This window comes from Danaus plexippus, chromosome 20 (genome assembly GCF_018135715.1).
Source record: "Danaus plexippus chromosome 20, MEX_DaPlex, whole genome shotgun sequence".
NCBI lineage: Eukaryota > Metazoa > Arthropoda > Insecta > Lepidoptera > Nymphalidae > Danaus > Danaus plexippus.
In genome coordinates, this window is record NC_083550.1 from 3,664,173 (window position 1) to 3,689,227 (window position 25,055).

At 29.3% G+C, this 25,055-nt stretch overlaps 1 protein-coding gene across 1 annotated transcript; it reads left to right on the top strand.

Moving 5' to 3' along the window:
* The first annotated feature begins 237 nt into the window (after positions 1 to 237).
* Positions 238 to 20,005, top strand: LOC116774085 (bromodomain-containing protein DDB_G0280777-like). The gene is made up of 6 exons (XM_032666727.2): positions 238 to 376; positions 14,558 to 14,658; positions 17,263 to 17,315; positions 18,166 to 18,358; positions 18,535 to 18,783; positions 18,875 to 20,005. Exons 1-6 carry the CDS (start codon positions 352 to 354, stop codon positions 19,919 to 19,921), a joined length of 1,668 nt encoding a protein of 555 aa, XP_032522618.2. The 5' UTR covers positions 238 to 351; the 3' UTR covers positions 19,922 to 20,005.
* Positions 20,006 to 25,055: the final 5,050 nt, after the last annotated feature.

Here is a 25,055-nt window from a genome sequence, read left to right on the forward strand (position 1 = left end):
TTTATATGTATGTTTACATATCTAATAATGGAAAGAATTGTCAGTATTTTTTCCCAATATTTTATGAATCGATTATAACCAACTACAACTTTATAGGCAGTATCGTGTGGGTTAACTAATTATAAAAACGATAAATTAATATGGTCGGTTTGGTGTCAACAAACCCTTAACTACCCGGTGTTCCAGGACGGCCCCACCACCTAGAAAGTGAAGGCGCCTGCGCAGCCGTACCAAATGCATCTCACACACGCGGTTAGGCGGTGACGCTCAACGAACGCCGCCGCCATTTTAATATTTCATATTCGAATTTTTCTTTCATACGTCCTCTGTGTAAGTGCCTAAAAAAAAACAATGAAGATTTCTTTCCTGCTTCTCGGTAAGTTAGAATAAAAATTGATACCCTAATTTTGAATTTCCTTCAGAAAAATTCCTTACTTAATATGGTATGTATCTATTTGAAGAAATTGAGTATAATTAATTTGTTGGTTATAATATTTATGATATATGAAATCAATTTAGGTGACAATCATATATGAATGTTGGATTTAAAAGTAAGTCTTTTGTTATTAAATAAATTATGCATATTTTTAAGAATCCCACCAGCCAAAACGCAAGCACAGAACGTGCAGCCAGTGACTGGAAAATGCGCGGGAAAGTGTTTATAATATTTAGGAGATTTTGTGTCATACAAATTTTAACGGCCCACAATTAATTATCAGCTCTTAAAAAATATTTCACATAATAAAAACCATGTGACCGTTTGTTTCGCAAAATATTTTATTGTTTTCTTTATAACAATTGGGAAGCTGACCCTCGTAAAAATTACGAGCTTCAGAAGTAATTCGCTTAACCTCACTTCTTTACTGTTAGTTACCCACATGGGATTTTAAGATGTTGAAGGGTCTTTTTTATTATGTATGCCATTTTATAACCTATTCCGAATCCAATAAGATTCAGTGTGGTTTAATAGCAGTCCATCTAATGTTGAATCCAAATAAAGCAAAATCACATTAAAAAACATTATTGAGAAGGAAGCGTCCTAGTACTTTTTGCTGCGACCTTCTTTTTTAAATAATGGTCAAAATGGGTACATTTATTTCAAATAAGATTTTTATGAAAATATTTTTGTAAGGTTAAATGATATGTTGAAATTTTATCAAATATTCTAATATAAAATAATAGAAAACAATCTAAATATGCAATGAATAGTACATTAAAAACTTTAATATGAATTAAATTATAAAACCTAAGGTTATAAATTAAATTAAAATCACATTCACATTATAATAAATTAACATGTAGTACTAAGTCGGTCAATAATAAACTACGGAATAAAATGAAAATAGAAAGATGAGAGGAACAAGAGAACAATGCAATGATGGTTTTTATTCGTTTATGTAAACAATGGATGACCAGATATCGTGACACATTGCCGTCAATGTGTCTGTTTATATCTACGTACAATAGTCGGGACACAGACCCCGCTCAAGCAGAACCTATATTTCTTAGTCTTTTGATGTAAAGGGCTTATATTTTGTTCCATTATCGAAATACTCTCACTTTTTTAGTCGATAGTTATACTATAAGAAAAAATATGTCTTTTGTAATCCATAATTCTAACGTATTATTATATTAAAATACAATTAATTAGTAAGATCAAATTTAAGTAACTGGACTTAGTGGCGAACGAAATTCATTCTTACGAGTTATTGTTAAAAAATAAGACACGAAAAAATTTCAATACATAATACAAGCTGATTCTCTAAGCTTAGATATATATTTCCAATTATTTGACATCAATCTGATTTATATATAACTTATTTAAATGAGTTTAAGATATTATTATTTCCTTTATCTGTTCAATTCAGAAGAAAATACTGAATAAGACAGAAGATATAATTATTAAATGGAACGCAAAAAGTAATTTCCGGGTGACTGAAACAGCGGTTTATTGCCCCTTATTTCTAATCCTAAAACTGAATAATATTAATTTAGCTACTTTATAAATATAAACCTATATATCCAGTGGTCATGATAGAAAACTTGTCGTTGTCTCCTAGCTTGGTATTGCTTATCGTGAATCACTGCTATAGGTCATAGGTTGCCTGTAGCTTTCGAATCTAGCGCAGCTCGAAAGAGAGAATACAATGTCTCGCAAATGCAAGACTTCTGGCTAATAGTTTCTGGATAGTTGTGGACCCTTAGTGAAAATCAGGTCTTTAAAACAACTGAATATTTCAGAAACCTCAAATGTATATTTTGTCTAATTCAGTGTTATAGCGTTTCAGGTATAAATTAAGATTGTCTTTATTATAATTAAGATTGTTTTTTTAGTTTTTTTTTTTTGTCTAATTGTTAGTGTTACTTTTTTTTTCTTTATTCCAATAAAAAATAAAAAATTACAAAATTTTGCTAAATAAATTAATATTGGACTGTCGAAAAGATAAAATCAATGTAAAATACTTATATACAATTCATGAATAAAAAACATAAAATATCTTTTAAATTAAAACTTACGTACGTATAAAAATAATACCAGCCACAATTGCACACTTCTTTTAGAAGATATATTATATAGATATATATATATATATATAATTGGTATAAAATTACATCATACCCATACGAGTTTCGTTCCCGACTCTGCTTGAATTATAAATATCTGTGGCCTCATACGACCTCTACCGTGTTCTATTATGCAAAAGTTTTTGATGTTATATTGGTATTTTCGACTAAAAAGTCTGATGCCTGTTTTAAATATGTTATAAAATACAAAACTAAGCAATTAAATATTGACCAATCAAAAAACTAGATTATAATTTTTCTTTACACGATATACGTATCATTCACGATTTCATTCTTTTTTACACATTTCCTAGTAATAAGATAAAAAAAAATGTCGTTGACTATCTTGACATCAGGGAAGGATCGTTATTATTAAAGGTCATTTACTGTAACGACAAAAAAATTATATTTCACACGTAATTTTTATTTCCTGGATAGAACAATACGTACACAGCGAAACAATTATTTGATATTGATCGTGTTCACAAGACAAGCCTTGGATGTTGAATAATGCTATCTCTGCAGTAAGTTTTCCTGTGCCTTTGTTACTGTTTTTATTATGTAAAATATAAGTTATTCTGGTTCTAACAACTATTTGTATCCATTTTATGTGAACTACGTGAAGTTTTCCTGGAGTTTTCTAATTTTTTATGAGTTGGCCTTTCAAATTAACGTCAAAAATATGCACACATCCTTATAAATGTATTTCCCATTTATAATATTATTGTAATTCAGACTATTTCGAATGCTTTAAACTGTACAAACTTTAAAGTTATATATGTTCTACTTTGTATATAATATTACAAAAATTATTATGAATTAAATTAATAATACTCCCTCCTACTTTTAAAAAGAAATTTTAAATCCACTTAAAAGTAGTAAATTTTGTTCTATTGTCAATCACGTTAGAGTTTAAACTTACGTTCGGAGTTAAATGAGGTTACTTTTAAGTTTAACGAGGAAGTTCAGCTCTTAGTTTAGTTCATTGGGCGACCTCACTTAGATGTAAAAGCATTGAATACGATTAAAACAAACTTTTTAATTGTTCAGAAGGAAAAACGTTATGTGCACTGTAATAGTTAATTTAGTCCAATCACTGTATTATCTTTGTATGAAGAATATACTGCATGTGAGTATGTAACAAAAAAACTTAAAAAAATTTGTTTTGTTTTAGTTCTGCGTAGACTTTATAATGTGTACAACTATGTTAGACGCTAGCTTACAACAAACTGATCGCAAATTTAAATATAATTTTCTAGTTAATCCTCTACTAATACATTAGTGAATAAGGATTTCGAAAATAAATGTTAAAAAAGGTTTCATATGTTATGCTACGCTACGCTTCGTTAATATTAAATATAAGGAATATATTGGAATGTGTCGATTACAACGACATGTGAGTGAAAATTTTACAAATCGCTTCTCAAGCTATTTCGTGTAAGCAGTGCGGAATTCCAATAGAAATAACGAATGAAATTTCCATTCGTTTCCTGGAAGACAATTCTTTTGATAATAAAGAAATGTTGGTAACTGCGCAAGCTGATGTGTTACAACAGATGGTTTTTGATGTTGAATTTAAATATGATATATATAATAGTGTGAGTGAGTGTGTGCGTGTGTGTGTCATAAATGTGAAGAGATACTTTTTTTGGTAATTAGGTGTGATTTCATTAGTGAAGTTGCTAATGAGATTTTTATTTCACTGCATTTTTGACGAGAAACAGAAGGAAACGGTAAGAGATGCACCAAGTGATGTTGTTTAAAAATAACTATACTTTCGAGAAATTCATGTTAAACATGATGATTTCCGATGCTAAAAGGTTCTGGTCTTAATAAATAAGCTGGCATTTGAATTCAGGAAAATAATAATAATAAAAGGAAAAGTCATAAGGAATTCTGGATATCCTAAAATAATTCCATATAAACCATAATTTATTGACAACTTTTTCCTTTAACATCTTATAGCAATGTATAGCAACATTTGATAATTTTTGTTTCTGTTAAAATTATATCGAAGTAATAATGAATTCAATATTAATTATTCGTATTAATAAAATATTTGAATGCAACTATTCAAGTGATTTCAAATGAATATTGTACATTTGATTTAATCTCATTCCCGCAATAAATACTACATAATAGAGAATTATTCCATCAGCTTTTTTTAAATTACTATATAATACAGGTTTTGAAAAAAAACTGAAAAGTAATATCTAAACATATATATACGTTTATCGTTGTTATCGTTGTTATATATATGTTTATCGTTGTTGTTGTCGAAATGTTTTTCTTTAAGGCATACCTTTTGTAGCTATTTGTTGACTTTGATTTTTTTTTTGATTATTACAACGGTTTCACTCGTTTATTTCACTGTCTTTTTCTTATTTTTTTTATGCATTGTAAAAGATATTTTCGTGTTTATTTTTTCCCCAAAAAGCACTGAACCAAGGTAATAAAACTTTTGACTCTGTATTTAGTATGAACTCAAATTTATTCATATTTTAAATTTAAGGACTTAAAAGAAGTCAGAACAATTTTTTTTTTAGTTTTCATGTAATTGAGTGTGGTTTTCACAATTGTATTGTGCATGTCGCTCAAAATCTTGTCTATGTTTTTTTTTTTCAATAATTCTTCAAAAATTAATACGATTTAAAAGAAATATAAGGTTAGTAATTTCAACAATAATTAATGAAAATAAAACTGTTTTATCTCTTTGTTCAAACAAAAACAAACAAATAAATATCTTTGGTGTAAAATCAATAAAGGAAAAACTAGATTTATTTAATTTGATCCATATTTTATATGAATGCTACGTAATAGATGATTCTGTCACTCATTAATTATTTCTTTTTTTATTTTACTGTCGTTCCATACAATATTTTTATTATTTTCCTCAGTAAAATACATATCTTATTTATTAATTAAATATGCAGTCCCGCCCAAGTGGTCTGTTGACATACATTGGAGAATCTTTTTATTTGTTTTTATAAAAAAAAACTATTTAAATATGACGATCCACAAGTAGTTCATTTAAGAATTTAAACACGCATATATATCTATATATATAATTCACACCCAAAAGTTTTGTAAGAGACGTATGTTTTTTAAAATCTTAAAGAATGTGTAACATCTTAAAAAATAATTTCACTTAAGAAACCGGGTCTTGGAAAGGTATGAAAGATATTAGGAAACATTAACACACTTGAATGTACGGGCCATTCGAATGACCTTCAAAGATAATGATGGTGGGAAAATTTTAACAATCAGCACACGTAGTACTATGACCTCGGTATTGTTTCAAATGTTCTCCTTTTCTAAATATTCTATACAAATGTTCCAAATTAATTAATGAGCATTTCGTAGACTTCCTTTTGAAATTGAAATATAAAAAATAAAAAAATATATAAACAAACATTAAAAAATTTTCATCAAATCTAAATCATATGATTTATATGATGATATTAAAATTGCTTTTCAAATACATAGGAAGTTTGTTTCAACTATCTGTCACATCTAAAACATTCGAAAGAAAATTACGAAAAGATATCGTAACATAAAAATTATAAATATATTTTGGTATTCAATGTGCTTTTTCATATTTTGTAAAAAATTATGTATTTGAAGAAATATTAAATATATATTTTTTTTATTATAATAAATAAAATCAAAGTAAGACCGCGTGCATATTTTGTATAGCTAGCATTAAAAGTTAGCATACTGAATTGGGGAAAAAGAAATGCTTACTCTTTTTATACGAACTTTAGAATTTTTTCAACACGCTTCAGATTTTATACATATATTGATGTTATATTTCGTATTATTCTTAAGATTAAAGTATCATAAACAAGATATTATAAGCAAAAACCCAACATATAATCATTTTATCAATGTCAAATAATATTTTCAAATAAAACCTTTTCCTCGATCAATTAAAATAAACTCTACACTTATAACCAGTTGAGACCATGAAAATAATTAAGACTCGTTAATTATTATATCACCATAGATTTGTAGATGAACATTGAAACTATTAGTTAGTAGTTCGCGGATGCGAACTGTTACTAAGGGCATCGCTGTACTAAATACGTTTGGTTTGATGTTTACACAACCAGGTCAAACGCTTCTAATTTATTAAGAACTCTACTTATAAATTGACTCTTTTGTTTGTAGCTAATACCATTTAATTTATTATACACGCCCATTTTTTCTTAGTAAATCCATTAATTTTATTTGTTTCACCAATCGATGTACTATTGAGAACTACCTACATTTAATAAAATTTATTGAAATAGAAAAAAGATATGTTTAATTAAATTTTGACTTAAGATAATATCATAGATCTATTGCTATAAATAAATTGATATGAATGTTATTCGAAAATTTATATTATATTTCATTAAAAAATAAAACGAAAAAGCTTACACAAATTAATTTTCAATCGGTTATTCATTTAAATGATTATCTGATAAAATTAATGTATATTTATTAAATTCAGTCCTTCGTTTTTGTTACATATATTACAGTTACTATAGTAATATTTGGTTTCTCTGCTGCCATCACTGTGTAGTATTAATTTAAATTTGCAATTCATATTTTAATGTTATTAGAATAAACAATGTTACACATAACAACGTTCATACAACACGCAGTTTTCGCTTATTAATTGAAACCAACATATAACATGCTTTCACTGTTCACCGCAATAATTATTATGGTTTCGCTGTTTTGCTAAAATTATTCATATATAACTAAGATTAAACTGTTTGTATGTAAAATAAAAATGTCCATATATGTCGTAGTTGAAACAAAAACCATTTTTTACATTTCTTTGTCTATGCGTCACGGATAATATACGAAACGTGGGTACCGGTTGTAATTGGATTTTGATTGTCTTTAATAAAATTGTCCGGAACTAGTTGTATATACAAATTTAATTAAAAATTAAAAAGAACTAACGAAATCACGATTATAATGAATTTATGAAAAATGTTTTTTTTTTATTGTTGCGGTTCAATCAATATGATTTCGGCATTTTCATAAAACGTCTGCCTTTGGATCTTAAATACTTGTGGCCAGTATTTTCTTACATAATCTTAAAAGATATCTTTTTTATTATGTCAAATTTACCTGTAAAATATTTTGTAAATATAACATATATTTTATTTATTTATTAAACAATAATTATTGTCAGTTTTAATAAATCTATAAATTAAATATTTAACGATTATAATCTCTTTTGTAGATATTATAAAATTTTCGTTAGTTGTCTTTGACCGTTTTATTTACTGTCTTAATTGAAACTTAAAATGTTATAAGGAAGTATATCAGTTACCATACGTCTAACTAGCTAGTGTAATGTAGCGGCGGCCATGTTTAAATTGTTTAAATGTCCACCGACTTTTTGTAAATATAGCATGATTAAATTTCACATAAACATGTGTGACACTTTCACTGTCCTGTCTCATTCTAATCCGTGATGTCAGTAACAAGAACTTTTATATCATTTGTCATACATTGCATTCTTAATGTGAGTTTTGATTGCAATTTCACACATATAAGAGGCTATGTACGTTAACGTTTAATAGCTTAGCATATTTTTTAAGTCGCTTTCAACTCAAAATACAACAAAATAATTCCAACGTTCTGGTCGTTTTAAATTTTGTTTTATTTGCCGCCTGCTTTCTATTTTTAAATTTGCTGTATGGTTTCTTATTATTCTTAAAAAAATATATCTGTTATCCAGTCACTCGTAAATTTTTATGTAATAATGTAATTCAGATTATGCGAAAGAAAAGCCAACAAAGTATTTGAATTGAAAGCCTTAGTTCTCGTTATTTAGGAACAAGCTTCGTGTTCTTCAATTTAGTTTGTATGGAAAATGTTCAATTTAAATTTAAAAATACAGGTCCCGAACTGCTTTGTATAGCTTATGAATTGACGTTGGCTGAATTTGCATTAACTCGGCCTTCACTATTTTGTTCTTTCTTTTTTACAATGACGACGATTTTTTGCAAAAAAGAAAAGTCAGCCAGCTAATAAAATGTGTAACAAAATTCTTTCATTTAAACTGAAAAATAAAGTTAATTGAAATTTCGATTACTTTGTTAATAATAATAAAACACTTAATAAGCCTCAGGAAATTTAATAATTTAATAATCCCTCACTTTCAATGTTAACAATTTACCTTTGCCTCTCTTATATAATTTTCTACTACCCACATAATATTTTCTCTGGCTTGATTTTAAATTTTGCTGAGTTTGTGAGGAATAAAGAATTGGATTCCACCTTATTTAAAATGCGAAATGCAGTCGCATTTTTATGAAAATACTTTATAAGTTTTCCTTTTCTCAACTCTTTAGAATTATTACTTTATTTGAATATATATTTTATCATTCATTATAACTATTCTTTATTATATACTGTTTTTATTATAAAATTATCTATTCGCCACAATATAAACTTATTTACTAAATAATATTAACATACGAGTACATATCGTGTTCTAAATAGGAACATTATAACGAGGAACACTTGTTAAAATAAATCACAAGTCCAAAACGAGCCGTTGTATACATTAATTACAAAAATGAGCTTGAAACATTAGCTTTTGTAAACGTTAAGTTAAAATCATAATTCACACCAACGGCGTTTATCTACTTTGCACCGCTCTGTTTATAATCATTTACATTTAAAAATAAATGTAAATGTAACCTTTTATAACTTTAAATGTAATGTTTTATATTAATTTAAATAATATTACATTTAATATTAGGCTTTAGGAGTACATTATTGAATGTTTATCGAAATTTGTTTGTGCATTCAGTATGTATTTATTTGTCTTTGAATATTTTGATATAATTACATTAATAAAGTAGGAATATAGTAAAGTAAGTTAGAAAGCTATCAGAATTATTTTTATTAATAACGCTAATGATATGAGTGACAAGTTTTGTCGCAATTCAATTTAAACATATATTATTAAAAATAACATTATTTAAGTTATTATGAGGAACATATTTTAATTACGTTTATTTCAAATAAGCTGATGATAACTTTGCTAAAAATTAAACCGCGATTTAAAGAAAAATTGTGTTTACTATGAGGCAGTGAAATTAAAACTATAATTTTGCAATTATTCGCAGTAACAATACTGTATATTTAACTTAAATGTATTTTAAATTGAAGCTCATCAGAAATTCAACTCACACGACAAAACAAACAACGTTCAATTAAAAAATTAAAATCAGAAACTCGGTAGAAAGTTCATTAGTATTATGAAATATATTTCGATTAAATTTTCAAAGCGTAATTTGTTAATAAACGTACCGTGAAAATGTTGAACAAACGTTTGAGAACATGCTCATAGAATATCTAAACGCTAAATAAAATAACAAGCCCAACGATTCGTACAAATCGCTGGTAGATATATAGATTATTTTAACGTTACATTATCTATATGTTTTTTTATATGTACATACAAATACAGCGTAACTTTTATTGAATAATATTTTAAGAATATTTACATAATTTAAGTTAGTTAATTGTCATTTAAATGAAGCTAGTATTATTCGGATTTACTACGCGGATTTTATTATTTAAAAACTACATAATCCCGACGTTTCGGTTACATTGCTGCAAAGTAACCGAAACGTCACCGAAATCCGCGTATTAATCCGAATAATACTAGTTTCATTTGAATGAATAAAACTCGCGTAAATCTTAGATCTCATTAGTTAATTGTCAGTTTATACAGATTTTTCAAATAAATTTCTAAACAATATGTATGTCTTTACATGTTCCGATACAATTAATTTTTTCATCAGCTGCTTTATGGTTCAACAAAAATTTACGATTATATATGCCGTATGCGATTCTTTGTCTATTATCACTCAAAGTACCTACAGATATTACTTTGTATTACGATACGAACTATAACTAAAGTTTTAACTCAATATGAGTTTATTAAAATAAACTATCACAGATATCTCGTATTTGTTTCGCGTTCAACTAAATACTTATAGTAATAATGATGTTCACTTCAAACTATACATAGTCGCTTGATGTCACTCAGACGAAAACTTAATTTATTAGAAATCGTAAGTTTGATTCTTGCTTACATCAATTTCTATTCTTTGATGTTCATTTTATGTAGCTCTACTTAATTCTTGAAAACCAATACAAATCTAATCTGTTTAACATAGTATTTCGTAACTTAATCAATTTGACACTATGTCGCTTGACTTGCGGACAGTAAACACACACTTCAAATCCTTTATTTGAAAGTTATAAATTAATATTACGCAAGTTTTGATCATATACATCAATCATCTCAGCTTCCATATTAAATTTACATAACATTCCTGGTTTTGCGTAAAGCGATAATAGATAGGTTCCTTTATTTGTTCATCGTATCTCTTGAATAAGTATTGTACGACAGAACTTTAATATATATACACAATATGTAACAAATACAGTGTTTTGTAAAGTTTATTATATACAATAGAAATTTCATAAATTAATTACTTTATAAACGTTGTTTATTATAACGAAAATTATTCAAAACCATACTTGGTTATTTCATAAAATATTCTTCAAATGTCTTTAGAGTATAACAATATTTAATGCAAAACTAATGTTTAAAATCTGTTAAGTTATTGAAAGAAATGAAGGAAATGATTTAAGATTTTTTATATTATCATATAACATTTAATATTTAGCTGATCTAAAACATTCAAAACGTAAGTATATGTACTAAACATAATTTAATGCATCAAGTAAAATCAGAACTGCCTTTTATCAACCGGTCGAAAGATTTGCAAATCGTTGACCTGTTTCCATATTCATTTCGTAATATTGGCTCCCTTAAGCTATTTTCCGATGTCAGTGAACCTTAGGTAGATTGATTAAAGGCTTAGTGTTCAGCGCTCTTCACCGTTATTATTTTTATAAGAAAATTCATATGTATAAAATCACATATTTCCATATCTCTACCAAATACTGCTCTCATACAAGTCATATTAATCAGCTATTGAATTCGTTTATCTGGCAATGTGATCAAGTAGTATTCAGTAATATGAAATGCTATTATTATTATTCAATATACATTTTATTGTGCTCAAAGCGTTACGCAATACATTTAGGAATATTATTAGTAAAATTTATTTTATTGAAGTAGGTTTTATTTCCTTTAAATATAGGAATTATAAATCCACAAACACTATATAAATAATGATGTTATATAAAATACGTTAGGAACTTTACTTTTACTAGCAAGAAACGCGATGCAGCACGCAACACTTTCAACTTTCCGTATCACGGTTTCATTAGTCATTACCTTTTGCATTATTGTCATTAATTTACGGCCACAGTTAGTAAAATGATCAGCTACGATTTCAATAAATAGCTTTAAGTTATTTTAATTTTATACCGGAAATAAATTTTTTGAAAAAAAATATAGAGCAAACAATGTTGAATAAAAATTACAGCTCCATAACAAAGTAAAATTGAGTTTGCTGATTGCGAAGCGAGAGAATTAATCCAATAGTCCATAGCTGTTCTGCGACCCTGGACTTATGCACTTTCTTTTTTAATTCCAAAAGCTATTAAGCCGTAAAGTTCATTTTTGCACTTCGTATACAATTTAAATAAAAAAAAAATCTCTTACTAAAAATACTAGAAAGAAATGAAGCTGTTATTACTAAAATGCCTAAAATTCACGTCATTCAAAAATTATAATTTTCGTAAATATACATCTCAGTATATGTACAAATAAATTTTAAGTCTTACCGATGCCGTTGCCGATTGCTTGTTAAAGTAAATATTGAATAATAAATATAATCCGTAATTGACTGACTTGATTGCAGACGTAACAAAATTATGAAGGCATAGCTTCGTCGAGTTTAAATTTATTTGCTTATCATTAATACTTGAGAGATACAACTATTTATTCGAGGTGTTGCGAAGTGTGAAACACGTAGTGCTAAGAGTAGGTAGTTAAAACGAATAGAATGTATTTTCTTATTATATATAGAATATAACTGAGAAAGCTTCCTAATTATATTTTAACGTTCGACTTTAACGATCAACACTTATAACACTATAAGAGAATACACTGTCTTCTGATGACATTATAAGAACTGTGGGAATTATGTCAAGACATTTAACACTTGTTTGTATTTCAATACATTTTATAGGTAGGAAAGACGATATTAACAGTCGATGAAATAAGCGAGTATCATGAATATTTGCTGATTGAAAAACATGTATCTATTTATTGACTTATTATAAAATATTGTTGTTTTTGAGGATATTTTCTTTTTTTTTTGTCTTTTCAACTAAATCAATTGAGATGTAATTCAAAACGAATTCAATCGGATTCCTTAACGATAATCGAATATGTTAATTACTTTTTATTAATAAAATACTAATACTTACATATGTCATATACGCCCTAGTTTAGAAACATGAAAAAAAATGCAACGTTTATTATGTCAAAATAATAAAACAATTTACGTCAAATAGTAAATGCAATTATTATTATGTATTCGGAGCAAAAATATTTCATACAAAAATATTACTGCAACAAGCTAATGATTTTCGACTACACAATTCGTATTGAACACTGCTGTTTAAATTATTACTACAACCCGTTTGACAACCCTATTACCAATGGCCTTGGCGTCAGGAAGTTAGCTATTAGAATTCTATGTTAGCCTCTTACTTGTCCGTTCCCTTTTAAGTACAAAATTTGTCGTTTCTCTGCATCCTAAAGGGTATCCGAACGTCTCAAATTTGGCCCAATACATACTTTCTGCAAATGGAATTCCAATCTTGAATTGCTCTAAATACCTCATCACTATTTATAATTGCAAATTTTACGTATAGATTAGTCACAACTAATTACTTATACATACATATGAAGCTCTTTTTATCACTATATATTTAAACTAATCTGCATTTGGATTGAAACTAAAATAAAATATTTTTATATTTGAATACAGTTTTTAAGATACAATCAGTCACTTTTTTACTGTTACAATATTTTGTAACGATTGGGTTATATATTTATAATAATGCAAAGAAATTGAATTCTGAAATTTTGTGGGTATACAAACTTTTTAATACAAAAAAAAAATTCTAACTGAAGGAAAATCTAATAAAATTTTTGTATAGCATCACTTTGAAAAAAATAATCAGTAAACGTTTTATTCACTTCATTTGATTCAAAAGCCGGCAATAATATAATTCTAACGTAGGTAAAATGTAATCACCAAGCTTCTCGGACTACGGAGGTTAACTTGCCGGCTTAGATTTTAACTTAAGCTTTTGCAATGTTGACTGAATACATTTTGCATAACTCTCTCGACTACAAATTGTCTTCATTATTGACATTAATTTTAAAATGGTTATGTTTTGTCATATACCTATACAAATTATTTCATTCGCTTTCATTTAAAGAATAAAGAAGCGTATTGCGTTACTTCATAATTGACCTAAACAAACAGACCCATTATAACATATAAATCTTGTAGTGTCATGGCTTTTAATTCCCAAATTATTTATCGTCTGTATCTTAGCGAGTATAATCTATGGACATGTCTTTCACACACCTATGTCTTTCTTAAATTATATTTTACTGTTTATCAATAAACAACATACAATTTTATACGATTACGTAATAATTTAAAGGTATAGGACACACAGTTGTCGGTAGAGATCTTTTGACATTTTATGTTTAGCAAATATCAGCTCAAGTAGGAATCCAATTAGCTTGTTCGAGTACCTACCAAAGATATGTTAAAAGCGTCTTTACAGTTCAATTAATTTTGAAATTTAAAATATTTTATTGTATATAATTAGACAATTAGTTTTGTTAATCAAACATCATAATATGCTTACTGCACAAAATATATATATATATTTTAAATATTTGTATTTTTATATTGTTTGAAGTAGATGAAAGTAATGTATAAAGTTTTAATATTTCTTTCAGCCCTCGCCCTGTGCGCTCGATCCGAAGAAAACAAAAACGAAGCACCCAACAAGGACAAAAGACAAACTGAGGAACTTGTTTACAGAACAGCTAGAAAACAGGTATAATAAATAATAACTTCTTAAAAAAGTCCGACTCATATATTAACAACTTTTTCATTACAATAACACTGCTGTGTTGTTCTTCTTTTTACGGTTGTGATCAAAAATTTTAACCTGATTCAATGAAAATAAAATTCTAAACGATTTCAATGATTGTTTGCTCGTGCATTACGTTGCAAGCACGATTTTATTTACTGAAATAGCTTATTTTATTGACTATCCTTATATTATTTTTATCTTTTATATAAAAATGCGCATATTTAATATAAATTATCTACTTTTATATTATTGACACAAAAGAGAACAGTTGTCAAATCAATAAACTTAGATACCAAATAATTAAGCCTCCCTAAAAATTATGATGCACAGGAATAAATTTGATTTTGTTAAATTACTTTCTATTACTTTATAAATGACATTTTTAATGTAATAGAGCAAATTATAGAATTTAAACTCAATTAGTTAATGACTGTCAGCTAGTCAGAGCTATCTGTGAGAGCAATCTGATACTAAGCGATACATAATTAACAAATGCATTCGTCCGCGCTTCAATACATCTACTATAATTTTATCCTAGTGATGATCTTTGATTTTGCATTCAGTTGAATCACGTTACAATCCATTTGAATATATGATTACACTCAGTATTTTTTACACGATCTTTGTATACAACAATACTTTTGTCATTCTGCCACTTAAATTAAACATCTTAACAACTTGACCCTACAAATACTATTTATTATAATGACACACTTAATTTCAATTCTTTTTATTTATTTATTAAGTAAAATATTTTTATGATTTATATGTTAGTAATTTCAATTACACTTAACTTATAAGAACTTAAGTCATAATGTAAGTGAGTTACAGTCATATTTTAAATCCGACACAAAATTGATATTGTTGTTAACAATTATGCCCTCAATTCAAACAGGCTTATCCGATGTTGATAAAGAGTAAGGCTAAAACGTTATCATGATTCATAGCTGTGGAAAATAAAGGCATTGTTAATTCGTGACTAAGCGGATCGTGGTGAAAGGGATAGAGTGAAATACCGCTCAGCATGGACACGTTTTTGTCGTCCAAATATAATGTAAATAATTATGTCGATTTACAAACTAAACAATGACATTCCGTCACTACACTCATCAAGAATATCCAACTAGTTTCTTAATAAAAATTGCAAATATGTTTGCTGCAGCAACATATATTTCGTTTTTGATCTCATTCTATTCAGTGGCTTCTTTAATGAAATCTTATACATAGAAAAATCTCTTTTATTATCCATGGAATACATAGAGATTGGTAATATCAAGAATCTTTTAAAATTACAAATAGAAAATATTGGCTGGATACTAGTAAAGTCGCAATTAAATAAGTGTGTTTATATATATGTTTTTATAATAGTTGACCATCAAAGGTAATAATAGGTCTTCGATGCTTTCCATGGTCGTTCAACGAATGGGCCATAATGTCATAGTTTTTTGTGGAGAAAGTTATTTTTGAAACCGAAACCGTTTTGATGCTGACCTCAAAATTTTAATTGCGTTTAAACTAACTAGTAATTGTAGATTGCCAATAACGAGTAAAATTTTGCTGTAAAGATGGTGACAGCGTTATTAAAAACCAGTTTCTTTGTCTACAAAATATTTATATAGACAAACATTATTTAAATGAAACTAATATTTTTCGGATTACTACGCGTATTTTATTAATTTTAAAAACTACATACTTCCGACGTCTCGGTTACTTACGTTTCGGTAAGTAACCAATTAGTAAAGAATATTTTTAAATGGCTAATTCCTTACTAAAATCATTATTGACCTAGCCATCATATAGTCAATATTGACTGTATAGAGCCTGGATTTGGTTTAAGCGTCTTAATAAGGGATACAGGTAAGATATTTCAATAAGCCAATTAATGTGTTACCCATAAACTATTATATTAAAACGGTTACTGCTATATATTCTGCATTATCATGAGAATTTTTAATGTATGTGCAAAAAAAAAGTCCATTTTATACTTGTCTTTTTTTAAATATATTCTTATGTAACGTAACGGAAATGCACGGGACGCCCGTTATTGCTAAATGTCCTACGTTTATTTTCAAACCTTTCACCAGCGCACGCGCATCCAATGTAATACATAATTACAGAACAATCCGTTATGACACTTACTTTGTTCTTAATTAATTTGCAATTGCGAAAATTATGTTTTTATACAATCGACGGAAACGATTTCTAAGATAAATCATATAATAAATCTTAAAGCAAATCAAATACTTTATATAATAAAGTACTTCTGATGAAGTTGCCGATAAAATCGTTATAGTTTAATCGGAAATCTAATAATGTATCTTTATATGTTATGGCCTGACTTATAAGTTATTTGGTTTTAAGGTTATTTAAAGATAAATTTCATAATATCGTTACCATTTATCACATTTATAATTATGTTGATCAGTTTTATTTTATTATTAAGGCTCCTGCTATAAACACACCCACGATCAAATCCCCTATAACAACGTACTGTCCCTAGGAAGTGGGATTCAATTATGTTTATTAGGTTAAATTGGAGCTTTACATCCTGAATTTCTTTTTTAGGAACAAGTCGCTCCAGTACAAGAAAACCAAGAAGATGACAAACAAGACAACCGGTAAATACGTGTAACATTATATTATATAACTTATTTCATCAAATAACAGAAAAAATATTCGAAGAAGCGTTTGTTGGTTTGTTGTCTATATATTATTATATGAATAACATCTGGTGATGGTTTTTTTATAAAATTATTATTAATAACACCAACAATCTATGGCATTTTAGAAATTTATCTATTACATTATTTATAAAATATCATTATTATTAGTTTAGAACTAATGTATGTTTATAAATATACTAAACTATTTTAATATGACTGATGCAACTTTATGAAATAATCGTGATGCAACTTCATAAAGGTTAAGTCTCTTCTAGCATGTCGTAGTAATGACTTGAATATGAACACTAGAAATGTCAAAGATCTAAAACTGCATGTAGCAATAATGCAGTTGCGAAGCGGTATTGAATTTTGCTAATGTATCTTCTTTTTGGATATATTCTTATATCCCAATGTATTTTTTCTTATTTTATATCGTAACAAACATAAAAATTGCACAATATTTAATAAACAAATAGCTCCACATTATCTATTGAGAAATTGTGTGGGAAAAAACAATTAATTTCACTCATGAAATGAACCTTTCTCTAACAACCGAACCGAATCTAAATTGCGTGATTTGTTCAACACTGCTATGTACGTACTAAGTGATTAATTTACTTTCCGATGATAGCTATTTCCTTTCCAAATAGGCTCGTTTTATAATTAGTAGACATCTATAGGAATGTGAACAGACTTATATAAGAACATTTTTTTTATACATAATATAGGTTTATTTTAATCATAGCATGTTCCATATATTATGTTGTAAACAATTTATAATTTCATAATTTCAAACGTATTGTAGAAATATTGCTGAAGAATATCGTCCAGGTCAAGTATTTTCCCTCAACGTTCAAGAACTTCTTGAACTCCAGCCTGAGCGCAAAAATCCAATAAAAGGCAATCAACAGCTTCAACAACTGTACACCAATTCTCAACAAGATGCCAGACAGAACGTTCAACAAAATTATTACTTAGAACCTCAACTTAGTCGTCAGGTAACCAGTCTGTTTTATATGCTGCTACCTTTTTTGTCTATTTCATAAATATTAAAAGATTACTAATAAATAAGTATTAAAAAATACATATTTGATAATTTTTTGCAATATCCTCGGTTTAATTTTGCCGTAAATCACATTAAATATATAAAATGTTCCGTATTCAAATATTACAGGTAGCATTTCAACCATCCCATGCAGTTATTGCAAGACCCCATTACTCATCCAATGGCGGTGAAGCTTCTGTAGGGGCTGCATTAGCTGTCAGTGATTCTGGTTCCGGTTCTCAAGAAGCTTTGACTCCAGAACTTTTAGAATATTTGGGATATATACCAGGGCAAGAAGAAATACGAGCGCAATATTATAAACAAACTCAACAAACCCCACAATTGCAAACCCAAAATATCGCCCCTCAGTATCAACAGGTAATTTATTTCAAACAGAGCAAGTTAATCATACAATTATGTACGTTTAATAATTTTATAATAATATTTTTTATTATATTTTGCGATTTAGGTGGATATTCCTTATGTACCAAAAACCAGCAAGAAGCCGACGAAATTGCGACCTAAGACGCAACTTGTCCAAGCACAACCATCGGCAGCACCACAGCAATACCTAATTGAGACTACAAATGTACAAAATCATCATCAACAGGTTCAACAACAATTAGTTCCAATAGTTCAAAATCAAAGAGTTCCGCAGACACTCCGTTATGTTACAAATCAACCAGCTCCAACAGCTGTTCAACAACCAATATATGAGAGACCAGAATCTCAGGGCCTCAAAGTTGTGCCCCCACCAAAATTACAACAGTTGAATCCCCAATACAACTATAGGATTCAGTACCAACAAGAGGCAACACCAAAACAATACAGAATTGTTGAAACTCCCAAAACTCAATCACTTAGACAGGAACAACCACGTGTACTAACAAATGATAGATCATTAGCTTATCTCAAAAGATTACCTGACACGGAAAAGCAACGACCTACTGTGTCGGAACAAAATCTACACGAAAGTTTACTACAAAGACAATCCCAAGTTTCTGATCAATACTATCTTCGTCCAATTTATAGATCAAATGAACGCCCTAGATATGAAATATCACCGGCAGCGTTAAGACCAGCGGATCAAGCTCGTAGCCTCGAACCATCAAAAACTCCACTATCTGCAATTTATGTGAGTAAAAATGTAGCTCCCAAGAAGGTGTTAAGGCCTGCACTCAGAGTTGAACAAGTTTCCAAATTGGAAGCACCAAGAGAGCAAAAATATAGAACGGAACAGCAGCCTAGTCTTGACCAAGGCAATGGTAATCAGCACATCCAAAGCATTGACGAGCAAAGAGCTCGTTTACCTCCACCTAGAAACAATAAGGCGTATACCCAGGAAGAGTTTGCTGCTTTACTTGCCGCTGGATATTCTGTTACACCCATCCCAGTAGGTCAGGCAAATGTTCAAGTAGCCCAGTCCAGATCTTCTGCTGAGCCCGTATTAATCCAACCACGTAGACCTATATACAGACGTCAATATCTGCCTTTTAGAGGTGATGATGCTCCATGAACATTCTGCTTTGGTGATTATGTACATAACTTTAGATATAAATTTATACATTTAAATTGAAGACTACAAATACTACTACGAAAACTCTTGTTTTATTTCTAATTTGAGTTACCTAAGATTACTAATTTTTTTACAAAATCATATTTTAAGGAAGTAAATAATTAATTTTGTCACAATATTATAATGTCAAATAAAAATATTTCTTAAATTAATGTGTTCACAAATAAACACATTTATATAAATTAACATCAAAAATTATCAAAAATAATTAAATAAATCTACGTTAAAATTTCTAGTTCCCAATATTTTTTTCTTTGTAATACATTTCAGGTATGTATACTTGTAAATTAGAACAATGCGGCTTTAATATTTATTTGGACAAATTAACTGTATTAAAAGAAAAGCAATTATTAATCCCTGATTTCATTCATATTTTGTACCAATTTAATACAAAATATATTAAAAAAACGAATTAACACGCAGAAAATAGTAAAAATCATATTAGCTTACATTATTTTAATCTACAATCAAATGTAAAGAAAAACCTATTAATATTTCCCATAAATACGGTGAATTTATAAATATGATTAAGATCTTAGTTCAAAGGATCAAATTCATATGTTTCATAAATCTTCAGTGTATTGAAATAGTCAAGTAATTAACTATTATTAACACATCATTCAAGCTAATTGAGGTTATCGTGTTGCTTATAGCGTTAGGTAATCGAATCTTATACTTGAAGGTAATTAACAGGAGGTAATTAAGACCTATTATATAAGGTATACGATTGTTAAAATTTTAATTTGGTTTCCTTAGAAATTATTGTCCATTCTATTAGCCATAAATACAACCTTATTTTGTATACTTAGTCCTTTTTAATATTAAATTCGTTTTTGAGAATCATGTGATACGAAATAAAAAATATCTTCACATACGTTTATGCTACCAAATATATTTTTTTTCACATTAGAAATATAAAATAACGGATAAATAGAAAATTATCAACTTTATAACATCTTTAATATATTCATAAGTCATACGGCCCTTAAATAGATCTCAAAAGGATGGTATAATAGTTTTTAAGAAACACTTATATTAGTACCAAACAACTAATGATACTAATAAAAACTATTTTAAGATATATGTAAACAAAAATGCTTGATATTCAGTTTCATAGCTAGAGCAATGCCTATCGACTAATGGACATCCATTACAAAATGAGAACTTCTATAAGAATTTTCAATGTTTATTATCAGAGAACTACGTTTTCAATATCTATCTTTACAAATTATTTACTAATGGTATTTAAAATCAAATTATATTATGCCGGCCTTAACGTCAAAAGGAACACTTTATTTCATAAATATTTTTACTCATGTAATTACTAGCTGCTTCCCAAATCCCCTAAATCCGAGAAACCTCAACCAATATTTCATTATAAATGAAATCCTCACTCATCGGAATTCTGCCAGTCGCACTCATTTAAATAAACGCTAGACAGTTTTGATCACCTGTTTGAGCAATTTGCTTAAGTAAGCCTAAAATCACATGACTACAGAAAAGCTAGAGCTTATGGAAGTCTGTCATGAGGCTCTATTTTCTGGAGAAATATAGCTTATTTAATGAATTTTACATAATTTATTTGATATACTAAGATTTATAACTTTGAAAATTCCTACATATTTAGTCTATGAATATAATCCATCTATTCACACCACTGTAAATAAAATTTTCTTTATAAGACTTTTTTATTAGACGTTCGAGAGCAAATACAACAATACGTGTTCTCCTAAAAGCGAATGTACATCTGAAAGGATTTCATTAAACTTATACGTTTCGAAATTTCAGTAATAGGTGACGGGCAATCGAATTGTCCAATAGAATTGCTTGGTTTTACGAACAACGCATACAACGGTAAAAGGTTTCTGATGTTTATTGTATCGGTCGCCATCTTAACTTTAGCCTTGAGAAAATAATGTTGAAATATTATTTATTGAATATAAAATTGCATTTTTATTTTGAGTTCTGTACACTTCAATTTCTAATGTATTTTTGAACAAAAAACGATAATCATCGGGATGTAATTGATTTTTATCATATTTTAAATAGTATGTTTTTATACCAGTTAAAAAACAAAACAAAATATATAAAAAAAATTATTCTGTCCGGGTTACTTACTATACCCGTATTTGGAACAAAAACTTACATACAAGGTTAATATATTGATTTTTATAAATATCTTTATAAACTCGAAGTATTTCTATTTTTATATATTGAAGTCTTAAATAATTTTCAAGAATTTATGTTGTTCTTTTATATTTTTGCAAAATATTACCAAAAATTTTTGTGCTGAATTTTTCCAATCTATATCGATTTCTGTATTGCATTCAACTAGGATCTTTCTTAATTGTCCACTTCGAGGTTAAACCTCAAAATGGCCTTCAAAAAACGTATCCGTAAAACTTTGCTTGTTAGAAAATGATCCCTTAAGTACTTGAAAACAAAGTTCCGAAACAAATCACTCAGACTCGATAACCTATTGAAAGCAATAGTTTAGCAATAGTTATAGCTCTAATTATAGGTCCAAAAAAGTTTTGCTATGTATATTGCTACGAATAAAAACAAAAAAATATATAAAAGCATAAGTAACACATACTGATTAATATGCTATATAGGCGCACCATATTAAAAAATAAATAACATCACGCGGGGCAACATCGTTGTATGGATAAAATATCATATTACGCGTGACGTTGCTGACTCCGCGGAACGAACACCAAGACATTTGAACCAGAAAATTTCCTGATGCCACACAAGTAATTGAATGGCATTGCTATTCTAACATCGGGGGCAATCATGTAGTCTTAGGTATATATTATATGTTTTAATATGTAATTATTATTATAATATACATATAAGTAGGTTTCATAGTTTTCCTGGAACCTCTAGTTGCTGAGAAACACATCCTACGTAATTTAAATGTCTTTCTAAAATTACCAAACATGAAAACCTTTAAATTTTGTTTTCTTATACATTACTCGAAATTGATTTTGCAATAAAAATACATATTCCTTTTTTTATAATAAAGTCCTTCAGGTAAAAACTTTAAAACAAATTACATACTACTCGTACAGTATGGCAATGGCTGATGAATGAATGGATAATGAAGATGGTTGAATGTTTTACTCTTTAGTACAAAATATTCTTACGACGGATTTTTATTAATTTGTTTTTTTTTTTAAATAACTGTGAGTGTAGAGATGACATAAAAAAGTATGAATAAAATTTTGAATTTTATAATTTTTGAAGTGAATCTTCTTTGGAACCGTTGTGACTTCAAACTCGATGAAACGAAAAAATAAGTCCATAGAGATACAAACACATAAATGTATAGAATTCAGCTGCCGAGAGAATGAGATAGAACATATTAGACGTTCTCGGTCTTTTTTTTTGGCTTTTACAGTGTCATCGGGAGGGATGACCCGATGAGACCCACACATTTCATTTGGACCCGAAGGGCCCGACGGGGGATGCGCCCGTCCCAAGGGTGCCCCTAAGAGGCCGGACCTAGGCTTAAGAGGTCTTTAAAGGGAACGATGGCATCGGGTGATGGGACTGCATGACGCCACCCGACAGCAGAACGCCGGAGCGACGTGTAAGAAACGGGAAGGCGGTGTGTATGTGTATGCAGCTTCGGTGAGTCTTGGGGACATTTGTGTCTGTACTGTCGGTTATATGCATACTCAGGGTCTAGGAGGAAGGTCGGAGACGCCTAATCTTTACTACTAATTGCTTATATCCTATGCGGTCTGTGTGGCCTTAAGGGCCTTGGGTGCCTGTTGTGCCTTAGGGGCCTAGAGTACCTAGGGGGCTGTCGGTTCATTTCTAACGCTTGGCCTCTGTCAGGCGTAAGTTGTAGATGGGAAGCAGGGATGAGAGCCGGCTCCCGGGCTTTGTTGAGAAGCCGTCCAACCTTCGCCCAGTGCCGCGCTTTGGGACATCCGGGACAGATGTAGGCACAGGTGTACCCGCAGCTGCGCCGGCAGCTGGGGGGGACGTCACTACTTTCTAGTTTGACATAGGCACCTTCAGCGACTTTGCCGCCTTCCTCTTTCCCGATTTGCATACAACGGGCCTGAACCCTTTGTTTTCCTCCCCACCTCCTCAGCGTCCGAGGTCAGTGACGACGTTTCCAACGACGATTCATACTCTAAGCATTCCATATCAGACGGAATGCGGGGAATGTGAGCAGCCCGGTGAGGCTTGCATTGGTCGTTGTAGGCCTTGTTTAGGTTTAGGACGTTTTCTGCTAGGAACTCTAATAGTTCCTCGAATCAACGGTATGAAAGTGTCCTCCCCGCCTTGACAGGGAGGTGTATGATAATGTTAGCACTAAGTCTAAGTCACCGCTTTTAGATGATGGCAGAACAACGGCGACTAGGCGACGGTGGCTGCTTCCTTCTTCGGAAGTCTGCTGATCAGCGGTGGACGCGAAGATCTTCGATCCTCTTCTTGACACTTTTTGACGAATATCTCATCGGAACACACACGGTTGGACTCGCTCTCTTCGTTCTCGGTCTCCTCTCTGCACGGCTCTTTATAGCATGCTCACTATCGTCTACTAAACATTGTCCATATCCTGTGTAGTGGGATAGTCAGTATATCTATATCCATATCTTGCTCCAGGTCCGAGCATTCTGTGTTAAAATGTCAATATTTTCATCTCCTTGATAAATTAATTTTATAATTATGCCAAAAACTAAAGCTGAAAAGAATCGTGAATACTGGCGGAAAAAATAAAAATAAAATAAAAAAACTCAAAAAGTTCTACGGAACGTAATTCTAATTCTTGTTTTATGTACTTATAAATAAAAAATTTACATGAAGCGACAGTTAATTTTTCAATACTTTCCTATAAGTTTTTAAACGGGGACTTTTTAGAAGTTTCACTTCTACCGTGTGTGACTTGCACAGGCACACACTTTTTTTTATTATATGCAGATACTTTGCTTAGTCGTACATTCTTACACCACATCATATTGTATTTTGATCTCTCCTATTCAATTTGTGGGTTGACGTTTTTATGCCGATCTTTGCTGTTTTTCTTTTCACAATATTGTATGTACGTGCTTGA